Below are 12,283 nucleotides of genomic sequence, written 5' to 3' on the forward strand. Positions count from 1 at the left end.
AGTTTTTCAAAAGTAGAACTTTTAAAAATGAATTTTGCATGGTATAGATTACAAAATGAAGATGGCTTCATAATTATGTTAACTACAAATTCCAAAATTATAAACACTGCCCTTCTTATTCTGTTTAAAAAGATATAATGGGTCTCTATGAATAAAAAGGTTTTGTTGTCCTTCTCAACATGGAAAACAACATTTGATTTTGTTAGTAAATGTGAAGGACTAAAAAAATATTTATATGCTGAAAACACCAAGTATGTATTTGTTAGAAATTCCCTATTAGTGCAAACTCCATTTTAAGAGTCATTCAACCCTCACTAATGATGAATGCTATCACATACTGTAGTCTTCCTGTAATGGAACAAAAGTCTGTCTGTAACTGCATGACAGTAATGGAAGAGGGAAGGGAAGAAGAAACAAGGAGAGGAGGGAAAAGAACTCATCAGCTTAAGAATATTTTAAGTTGGGGATTAGACTGTTAAACAAGTTTTACATTTTTCAACTGATACTTTTAAATCACTTTATGAAAAGAACACCAAAGACAACTTTTAAATGTCTGACTTTGTGCATAAGGATCACTGGTAAAAATACAATGGCAATTCAAAAGTAATTTTTCTCAATTTAAGTAAACATAGCTTTTGACCATCTTACTATACGTTAGATGCCGGACCAGGCACTTTGTGGGATACCCCTGTGACTGAGGAGTACTTAGGGAACTAAACACCTAGTCGGGTAGAAAGACACAGGCATAAGTAAATGCAATATATTCAATACAAGGTGAGTTGTCAAGTAAAATAATACAGATTGAAAATGCTATCAGAGCATAAAAGAGTGTGATATTCTGGGGGGGTGGTAAGAAGTCAGCAAAAGCTTCCCGGAAAAGTGGCTCTTGAAATGGCTCTGGATAAGTAGGGATGGGGTGGGGGGGACAGAAGGAGCAAGAGGCCGAGGTCGGCAGGTATAAGATTTAGGCAATGCCTGAATAACTCTGCTTTACCTGGCTCCTGCTTCTTCTGCCTCAGGTCTGTTCTCTTACCACCAATTTCTCCTCCTCAATGTGCCTGAGCATTTTACTCACCATATCGCTCCTCCCATTTGTCTAACCAATTTATAATCCCCACTGGGGCCCAGTTTTACTGTTGCTTTCTCTGCAAAGTCTTCGCCGACCATCTTTGCCTTCAAACTAGTTGGGCTCTGTATCGTTTTCTCGTGGCACACCATAACTTCATATGCTAATCACACCTGCAGTTAAGAATTACATGGGGGATTCCCTGGTGGCGCAGTGGTTAAGAAACCGCCTGCCAATACAGGGGACACGGGTTCGAGCCCTGGTCCAGGAAGATCCCATGTGCCGCAGAGCAACTAAGCCCGTGTGCCACAACTACTTAGCCTGCGCTCTAGAGCCCGTGAGCCACAACTACTGAGCCTGCGCGCCACAACTACTGAAGCCCATGCGCCTAGAGCCCATGCTTCACAACAAGAGGAGCCACCACGAGAAGCCTATGCATGGCAACAAAGAGTAGCCCCTGCTTACCGCAACTAGAGAAAGCCCACACGCAGCAATGGAGACCCAATGCAGCCAATAATTAATTAATTAATTAAAAAAAGAATTACATGGGATAATTGTTTAACATATAACTCTTTAGGTTATGCAGTCCACAAATACAGGGACTTTTTTCTGTCATGTTCACTGTTAGGTCTCCTGAGCCTTAGCACAATGCCTGGCACATCAAAGATACCCAATAATTTTTTATGATCAAAAATTCATAAATTTTTGATGACTGAATTCTAAAACGTGTGGTTGAATATAGCTTCAAATGCTTTCACAATGTTGATAGCTATGTTATACTACAGGGTGTATAAGAAAGGTATATAAGCAAATTAACAGCATGATGCATAAAGATTTCCAATTAAAAGCAATTTCGTAGAAGACATAGCATATATGTGCTAGATACGAACATCTTTCTTAGTGAAGGGCAGGAAAACTAGAAATTTAACATAAACAATAATAAAAGCACACATGGAATATTAAAACAGAAATCTCCGTAATCTTCAAATAACTTGACTTTATAGATAGCACCTTCCATTTTAGATACTAAAGAGTATATTTTTATTTTTTTAGTCATATGCAAGAGCTATCTACTCAAAATTTAGCTAATCTCAAAATATGGTCAATATTTGAATTTAATACCTAGTCAATATTCTTACAAATTTCAGTAACTTTCATAATCCTTTCCAGCCCCCCAAAATAAAAGGATTTTAAGTGTCCATATACCCATTCAATGAATTTATAATTTTACTCTCTGTAGCAAGATCCCAGTACATCATCACCAGATTCATATTGATTAGAAAGGACACTATTCAAGCTGATACATCATTAAAATATCTAATATATGAATCTAAAGTTGCCTCCTAGTTCCAACTGTATTTGAATGACACACTTTTAAAATTTTTATAATTAAGTACTAGAAATATTTAATTGTAGAGACTGAAGAATATATTGAATATGCTTTGTTTTATGAAGTCTGGTTTTCCATCTGTGAGTTATTGGCACTTAGGGGAAAAAAACAATCACTTAAATGAAAACTAAAAATATAAAGCCTATGTTTAAAACATGGCCTTTATTAACTGCCCACTGAGCTCCATTTTTATTTTACATTGAAATACTTCTGCTTTGCAAAGAAAAGACAGAAAAGTGCATTTTACAAGAGTACTTTTTTTTTTTAATTCTCTGCGAAAATGGAAGGAATCTGAATCACAAGTTCACAATGTGGTAAAATGAAATTAAGAAACAATGATTTCATTAATGCTATGCCATCACTAGTGTTTGGCTCTGACTCTGTTCTTGTAAATCAGATCCTGATATACAGTCTAGACCATCTAGGTTATTACTCTACGCATATTAAACACAGGAAAGAAGGTTTAAAAAAAAACCCTTTCAATGTACAAACATGAATTTAAAAACTGATTTTAAAAAATCACCTTTTTACATAATGTATATGGCAAAACTGCTTTAAATACATGGTTTTGGAAGAATTATTTACAAAATGTATCAGTCTGTGAAACAATTCACAAACAAAGCATACATAATTGCTTTACTTAGTTGTTGCATCTCAACTTTGGGAGATATAAATTTATTCGGCAGTATAGCAAACATAAAAACTGTGACAAAATATCTTAAGGGCAACCAAAAATTTGATCCTCAAAACAGTTTAAGTACTAGGACTGCCAAAGTTTCTAAACAAGGACATACTTTAATGATCCAGATGCCCATTTATAGTTCTACACTGTTTGAAGGACTGAGACAGACTCCCTTCAGTACAGGCAAAGCCGCTGGATGCAACCTCCTGTAAAAGGGACAGCTGAGAGCTATTGTCATTCGAAGAGTGAATTAACCTAGAATTTTCTTTTTTTCAATTTTATTAATATTTTAAAAAATACATAAAAATACAACATCCAATGTCTGAATAAATATATTTAACAAGTTGCAAGATAATACCTTATTTTACACAAAATTTTCAGCTTTAGAAATCTTGTTAAATAACTTCATTGTTGTTATATATTTCATTTTTGTCTTTTTGTAACAAAATAAAAACTCTGAAATTACATAGAAAAAAGACAAAATATTTTTGTCAAGGGATAAGATAGTCCACTGAAAACTTATTCACAATTCCACTGTAAACATTAATAAACATTAAAATATTTGCATAATTGTGTGCTCAAAAATCCTATAAAAAGTGGAAGACTTATTACAACTGTAGTTTTCAGTCAACTACACTTCCTTTCACAATTTATTTTGTCCCATTTACACCTTAAACCTGGGCACACTGCTGAACATATACTTTGGCAGTTCTAAATAGCAAGTGCTTCCACAAAAAAAAAAAAAAAAAAAAAAGAAAACAACAACAATAAAAAACACAACATAAACCCCCTACTCACCAAGTGTTCAAATACATCTCAGTGAAAGTGCAGCAGTAACTATTTAGCTGGATATTTTGATGTTTATCATGTGCACTTGCTTGTCTATGATTTCTATAACACCTGAAAGCTTTATTATACAAATTCAAATTTGCTAAGTGCCCTTTTTCTATCTCCACAAAAAAACGAAAAAAAAAATTAAAAATTATGACAAATATGGCAGGCTGCCTAAACTTCAGTTATTAATCAGCTTATTTTTCTTGCAACAGAAAAAAAAAGAAAAGAGAAGGGAATAGATACAATCCAGCCTGGAAAAGTGTACAGGATATACTTAGCAATGTCAAACCAGTTGAGTGCTTTCTGTGGTTGTATTTCAGGGATTTGGGATTTATGTCCTTGGCAGCAAACTGCTGGGATGGCAGAGAAAACATTTATCACCTGCATTCTACAGCAAGTACGTTCTGTGGGGGAGATGATGAGGAGGGACTCATTCCAGTGTCTGATGAAGCAGATGACATGGAGGCTCCTGCATGAGACACTGTAGGATCAAAGAAGCTACATTAGACCCGACAACTATCACACAAAGATACCCAGCCACTGGCAAATCAAAAATAAATTTCTTAACATTATTCACTTCAATTATAGTCCTCTTAAATGGTGCATGAAGGAATAACAACATTTTGTCAGCAAAAATTTTGTTTGGTTCAATTGAGTGCAATCAGTCTCTCATCACTTAAGTAACTCAGTTCAAAAAAGGAACCAGAAAATGTAAAGACTAAAGAGATATAAAATCTTAAATCCCAGGCTTCCCTGGTGGCGCAGTGGTTGAGAGTCCGCCTGCCGATGCAGGGGACACGGGTTCGTGCCCCAATCCGGGAAGATCCCACATGCCGCGAAGCGGCTGGGCCCGTGAGCCTGCGTGTCCGGAGCCTGTGCTCCGCAACGGGAGAGGCCACAACAGTGAGAGGCCCGCGTACCGCAAAAAACAAAATTAAAAAAAATCTTAAATCCCTACTTGAAACATCCCTGAAAGAAACTCACCTTGTCCCAAATCAGAAACGAGATCAACCTGAGATAAATTTTCACTATAGCAAATTCCTGCTTTATCTCTGGGTTATAGGACCATAAAAGAATTCACTTATCCTAGAGAATTTCTTTTAACCAGCTAACCATTGGCTTCCTATCTTTATCCTGTCCCAATATACCCGATGGACACAAAACTCTCATAAGCAAGAAGCAGTAATCTAAGTCAGGTATCAGAATCATGGGATCAGGATGGAAATGTGGGTGAGTGATTAGAAAGTCTTCAAATGACTTTAACAAAACTCTCCAGGAGCATGGAGCTTGGATTAAAGATCATTACTCTATACATCAGGTGCTCTGTCATTTTTTAGTTTTTACTTTTTTCTTTGCAGGGCCCTCCTATCTCCTGCTCATGTTTGCCCAATTATTCCTATTTTAAAGTCTTAATTTTTGTTTAAGTATACATTCCTCAATGTGTGTACTGCCAAAAGGACATGTAACTCATTACTACAAATTCTAATATGTGTGCTAGAAGTCACTCAATGTTTCACTTTAATAACTCACTTCACACACACAAAATTAAGAAAACAAAAAAGGGAAGAAGACTATAAGAAAATCATCTTTTTAGTTGTCTGAACTTATATGACCTTTAGGAAACTCAAAGCCGTTGAAGGTTCTCTGAAGAAAAGCTCAATTTGTTAATTTGTTCTTCTTTCTGTGTTTAAAAATGCTGTAAAGACTTCTTGCTATTTACAGTTTTTAAAGAAAAGGACAGGGGCTTCCCTGGTGGCGCAGTGGTTGAGAGTCCGCCTGCCGATGCAAGGGACACGGGTTCGTGCCCCAGTCTGGGAAGATCCCACATGCCACGGAGCGGCTAGGCCCGTGAGCCATGGCCACTGAGCCTGCGCATCCGGAGCCTGTGCTCCGCAACGGGAGAGGCCACAACAGTGAGAGGCCTGCGTACTGCAAAAAAAAAAAAAAGAAAAGAAAAAGAAGAAAGGGACAAACATGGAAGGTCGATCTCTTTCCTTTTGCTCCATCACATTTCCAGGAATTGAAAACTGCTGGACTTGGAGTAGATTCAAGACCACATATGACACAGGCCATTTTATTAATAATTCATCCCCTAACTCTCTGCCATAGATAGAAAACTTCTCTCAAGATGGGCAAGCCTATCAGATAATTTACTGTTTTTTTTCTTAAAGGGACATCCCTCCTAGAGCCCTCCCCTCCTGTTCCATCCTATTCCTGAAATAGTTGCTTTGTAGGCCTGTTATGTAGTGATCATTCTAGGGCTTCCATGTGCCATCACCTTGAGATTTTCCTTACTGTTTTCCTATGTGGGATTCCTTGTTTGCTGGATGTCACATTATCTTAATAGCTTGGCTTCTAGTTTTTAATGTCACCATTGAGAAATCTGACGTGAGAAATCTGATGCTGTTCTGAGACCCAGTTTTTTGTATATACCTTTATATGGTAAGCTTTTGGAACCTTACCTCTATCCACAGGGTTCTGAAATTTCATAATGTGCTTTGGTGTGATTTTTTCCTCCATTCTTTATAGAGGTCGCAGGGAGTCCTTTCAATTTTCTAACCCATCTCCTTCATTTCTGGAAGTTTTTCTTATTTCTTTGATCACAACTTCCTCCTATGTTTATTCAGTGTTCTCTTTCTAGAAATCCTATGATTCAGAAGTTGGATGTCCCAGCCAGATCCTATATTTCTCTTAGTTATTCTCTCCTATTATCTTTTTGATATTTTACTGGGATTTCTTTAGCCTTACTATCTTACCCTTCTATTTATTTATTTTTTATTCCAAATATCATATTTTTAATTTTTAAGAGATGAATTCATTGATAGTATCATATTCTTGTTTCAAGACGGCAATATCTTTTCTGTAACTCTGGATATTAATTATAGTTTGTTGTTTTTATATGGCACATTGTCCAAGTTACTTTTTTCTATTGAATATTTTGGTTTCTGTCTTTATGTAAAGGCTTTCCTCAAACATCTGGTCTTGTGGCTTCCATATTTAAGGGGGAGCATTAAAAAGCTAACTGGAGGCTATACATGAGGCCGCCGGGCTTTTAAATGTTGGGCAGTGCACACGTAGTGATTTGTAAGGATTTTGCTTTTTGGTTCAGGAACCTCCAAATGCTGGTATCTATGTTAGATCACTTCCCTTGGGCAGTTTCTCCAGAGGAATCTTTCAATCTCCTTCCAGGAATGAGCATAAGCTTGGTTACCAGCTTTCAGAGAGACAAGAAGATGAGATCGTTGGTTGGAAAAGGGACAGAAGTCTCATCATTTAGTACTGGAAACTTTCACTCAAGCTCATTATTTTTGGTTTAGCACCTAACCCTCACCTTCAGCTATGGCTGGTGTCCCTGGGTCTTTCTATAAGCCTGTTGATCCCTCTCAGCCTCCAATAACTTAATCTCCTATTTTCTGCTGGAGTTAGGGGAAAAGGTAGTTTGCTTCAGAGGGTGGGATGAAAGGATCCAATTTCTCCTTCCTTTTTCAAACCATCTCCAATTTTCATCCTCACACCTCACACTGACCTCAGAGCTCTTCTGGGGTGATGTAGTGTGAATTAGCTTGCTTCTCATTGTTTTGTCCCACTAGAAGGATAAACAAGCTTAGGTGTTTAGCATTCTGTCATCTGCTAGGACAGTTACAGTCCATCTGCTTCTCAGCTTCCAAAAGATATGCTGCTGACATTTCTTGTCTACCGTAGTCAGTCTGCTGTCCCATTCTCTCGTCCTTGTGGGTATAGGGCTTTTAATTTTCTTTACTATTATTTTAGTGAGGCCTGGGCTTGGGGTAGATATGAGATGTCAATGTTTAACTAGAAGTCAGTGCTATACATTTTTAAGGTTTAGTTCAGATGCTTTTCTCTCCTCGTGATTATTCCGAAGTCATCTCTCCTTCCACCAACTCCTGTTCTTGTTAATATCACCCTCAGGGCCCTCAACATACAGTTCCACTAGACATTAAGACTTTGAGATGGAGGTCTGTATCTTATTCATCTCTGTACTTCCCCCACCTGAAAGAGGGCCTGGCATATGGTATGTGTGCATTAATGTTGTAAAGCTGAACTATCTTATATAGTAGTTGCTTAGGAAATGACTTATGATCCCAACAAGATAACCTCCTAGAGGATAAGCCATATCCCTCTTCATTTTGATGAACCCCATAATGAAAAATATAGTGCCTGTTAATAGGCAGCCAATAAATGTTTGTTGAGCAGTGAGAGAAATTCAGAGGGAGTAAGCTCTTCTTAAGAACCCACCACATTTAGTAAAATCACACATTTTGTAAAACAGTTCATAGTCTCTTTCAAGAGTCTCATTCGGATTCAGCTGTTGACTCACTTCAACAATAGCAACAAAGAAGAAAACACTAGGAATCTAAAGATAACAATAAGTATATACTATATTAAAAAGTGGCAAACCTAAATCTTCTAAAACGATAGAACATATATTTGAAAAACAGGGGGAAGAAAAATTATAATCAAATTACCTTCTCTGTCTTTCTTTTTTAATCTTTTTCTCCTCCTATCTATGGTTGCAACTTCAGACTTCAAAGACATGTAATACTTTCTGATTTCCTGTAGTTTTTCTTGGAGAAAAGAGATTCTCTCCGTACTGTTCATGTTATCTAATTCATCTAAAAGGGAAAAAAAGTTAATCTGGATTTAAAAATAATTCTATGAGAAAAAATGATGGCAGTTCTATCAAAAGTCCAATTCATAAATCAACAAACGCTTTAGTTTATTAAAACCTAACAGTACACTAAATAAGGCTCTATAAAAATGGAAGGCCTTAATTAAATTCATGAATAAGATTTCTATATATATCCCAAATATTCCACTAAACATGTATTACTTAATGATGTATTACTGAAATAATCAGAAAAGCACAAGGAAACATCAACATTCAGCAACTCTGATCTATAATTGTAGTTATTTATCCAAATAGTGTCTTTGTATTGATGTTTTCCTCATTTATTAGTTATTTCCAATTGTCAGTACAAGAAAGGGTGTTTAAGTTTCATCAATTTATATAAATCATACATGTCTCATTCCATAACTGGAGAGCTTTCTCCAATCAATATTTATCAAGTTAGTATTATAAAAAGACACAGATTTGTATTTAAGATAATAAGTAGTGATTATTAATAAGACAACATTTAGGATATGTAAATAAATGAATTTGCTAATCATTATTCCTTATTTTGACATTTCAAAATATATACCACTTTGTAATATACATTCAAGTTTTCTGTAAGTTTCTTACTGAGTTGAAAACTCCACTTGTATGTCCGAGGAGATGAATTCGGATGTTTTTCTTTCTGTTTATCTTTTTCTCCATCTTTGATGTGAGGGGATATTCTTGCAGGAGATCGTGCAAGCTTCTGTGGCTTAGATACACTAAGATGCTTCACTGGGGTACATTTACTTGAATTGTCTAGGACAGGAAGATCTTCACTATCACTGCTTTGTCCTATAGTAAGAAAAAGTTGACTCAGGTTATAAATGATAAAAATCTCAAATATTAAAATGCAACGGACCCAGTAATTACACTTTTCGGTATCCTAAAGAAATAAATGCACAAATGTGCTAACTTTTATAACAATAAAAAGATGGAAATAACCTAAATACCCACCAAAAGGGAAATGGCTAAGAATTATATATCAGTATTATTGAATACTGTGCTAAAGTTGTTAAAAAGAATAAGCTAGAGTTCCTAAGAAAAATGGCAAAATATCCAAAATACATTGTGAAATGATAAAGTTAAAAAACAATAAGCACAGTATTGCCCCACTTATGTTCAAAACAAAACATAAAAACAACCCAAAAGGGGACCAACCCAAACTATACACATGAACAAGCATAAAATACACATCCAACTTTTAACATATGTGTAATATATAAAATGTGTCAGATATTTGTTTGCAAGTCTACATCCCTCCTCACCAAATGTGTATTTAAAGATGCTTTTGGTTTTCACTTAATAACAAATTAGAATTTTCTCTCAACTTTTTCTGCTTTTTTCCAAGGTCTACACCCTACTTCCATCCTATTCACTCTCAACAGCCAAACTTCCCTTCTACTGAAAAGGCAAAGTTGAGGGTTACACACTCACTTTCCCAGCCCCTCCCCTACTGTATCTGTCCTTATCTCCCTTTTTGGGCCTCAAAAAGAGGAGACTGTTAATTCTGGGCAAATTAATCTCTTCAGCTATACTCTTGAAACCATTTATTCCCAGCTCCTCTGAAATATCCCAATGTCATTTTATCTTTCTTCTTTTTCCAGATGTTTCTTTAAGCATCTTTTTCCATGCCTAAAGCTTTCCTACCCTTAGAGAGAGAGGGAGGGAAGGAGAGGAAAGCCTCCCCCTTTAGCTGGCACCTCTTTCCTTCTCTCTAGGGTCAAATTTCATGAAAGAGAAATTCTTTGTCTTTCTTATTTCCATACTTTCTAATCATGTCTCCTTCCCATGCTCTTGTTAGGGCCCCAAACACTTACTATTCACCAAATTCAATGAATATATTTTAATCCTACTTGAATATTCTATTGCATTTGAAACGTCTTTCTTATTCAAACCAACTAGTGTTTACTGATTTTCATTTATCTCTAATCTGCTTCTACTCTGCTATTCCTGGCCCATTTAAAGGGATATGCCACATAATTCCACTTCCGGTTCTTTTTCTTCTCATTTTACAACTCTCCCATAGCAGCTTTATCATCTTGTAATCCTTCAACAACTATCTTCTAAAAACAGACTTTCTTCGAAGCTCCAGAGCCTTATTATCCTAATACGCGGTATCTCTAAAAGCAACATTCCCTAAATTACTCTTCCAACAGCCTGCTGCTACTCCTATATGCTATATGTCAGTTAACCAGTTCCTCATATCTAACTAATAATAATTGAGTACTAGTGATTTTATGTCCCAATTCTCTTAATTCATTCCTTCTTTCACTACCTTAGTTAAGCCAAAGATTCTTTCCAAAAAGAAAAACTGATCATCTCCTTTTTTTTTCCTTTTTAATTTTTAACTTTTTATTTTGAAACAATCTTCAAACTTACAAAAAAGAGAAGAACAATTACCAAAGAATGTTTTTCTGCCATTTGAGGATAAGTTGCCCTGCCATATTTGAATACTTTAGTGTTCTCTTCTTACAAATAAGAACATTCTCCCTGTATTAGTTATCTTCAAATTAGCCCAAAACTTAGCAGTTTAAAACTACAAATGTTTAGTATCTCACACGCTTTCAGAGGGCTGGAATCTGGGAACAGCTTGGCTGTGTGGTCCAGCTCAGGGAATCTTGTGAGGTTGCAGTCAAGCTTTTAGCCAAGATTCTGGTCTCTGAAGACTTGACTGGAGCTGGAGGATATGCTCCAAGACGGCTCACTCACATGGCTGTTAGGGAGTTTTGGGAGGCCTCAGTTCCTTGCTGGCTGTTGGCAGGATATGCTCAGTTCCTCACCACGTGGGCCTCTCCATACACTGCTTGAGTGACCTCACACCATGGCAGCTAACTTCCCCCAGAGCAAGTGATCCAAGGGAGAGCAGGAAGGAATTTGCAGTGCCTTTTATGACCTATTCTCTGAAGACACACTCCATCACGTCCACCTTATTAGTTAGAAGTGAGTCACTAAATTCAGCCCACACTCAAGAGGAAGGGATTAGGCTTTGCCTCTTGAAGGGAAACGTATCAACACATTTGTGAATATGTTTTAAAAACCACCACACTCCTAAAGAACCATAATACAACCATCAAAATCAGGAAATTAACACAGATATATTACTATCATCTAATCCTCAGATCCCACACAAGTATCTCTACTTGACCCGATAATGTTCTTTACAGCAATAGGATCCAGGTGAGAATTATATACTGCATTTAATTATCACACCTCATAAGTCTCCTTTAATCTGGAACGGTTCCTCTTTCTTTGACTTTCATAACCTTGACAATTTTTAAAATCATAGGCCAGTCATTTTATAGGACATCCTTCAGTTTGAATTTGTTGATGGGTCCTCATGATTACAGTCAGGTTATACATCTTTGACAGGAATATTACAGATGTGCAGCTATGTTCTTCTTATTGCGTCCTGTCAGGTGGTACATTTCACTTTGTCCCATTACTGGTGGTGTTCACTTCATTTGACTAAGGTGATGTCTGCCCAGCTCAGCCACTGTAAAGTTCTCATTTTCCCTTTGTAATTCCTGCTGTCTTTCTAGTCTCATCTCCCATCACTCTTTCTCTATACTCTAGACCTGTCTTGTCCAGCCACTAGCCATACCTGGTTATTGAGGATTTGAAATATGGCTCAAA

The 12,283-nt window shown here is 36.6% G+C and overlaps 1 protein-coding gene across 2 annotated transcripts in view; it reads right to left on the bottom strand.

Annotated features, from left to right (window-relative positions):
• Positions 1 to 2,599: 2,599 nt before the first annotated feature.
• Positions 2,600 to 12,283, bottom strand: part of ARID4A (AT-rich interaction domain 4A) — a 58,590-nt gene continuing 48,906 nt past the window's right edge. For both annotated transcript variants that reach the window (XM_067734626.1, XM_067734631.1), the window contains exons 22-24: positions 9,236 to 9,442; positions 8,460 to 8,606; positions 2,600 to 4,453 (exon numbers count right to left, since the gene is read on the bottom strand). In XM_067734626.1, coding sequence (XP_067590727.1) covers positions 4,350 to 4,453; positions 8,460 to 8,606; positions 9,236 to 9,442 — 458 coding nt within the window. In that variant the 3' untranslated portion in view covers positions 2,600 to 4,349. The remainder of the gene's footprint in view (positions 4,454 to 8,459; positions 8,607 to 9,235; positions 9,443 to 12,283) is intronic.

Source organism: Pseudorca crassidens, chromosome 1 (genome assembly GCF_039906515.1).
Source record: "Pseudorca crassidens isolate mPseCra1 chromosome 1, mPseCra1.hap1, whole genome shotgun sequence".
NCBI classification, from domain to species: domain Eukaryota; kingdom Metazoa; phylum Chordata; class Mammalia; order Artiodactyla; family Delphinidae; genus Pseudorca; species Pseudorca crassidens.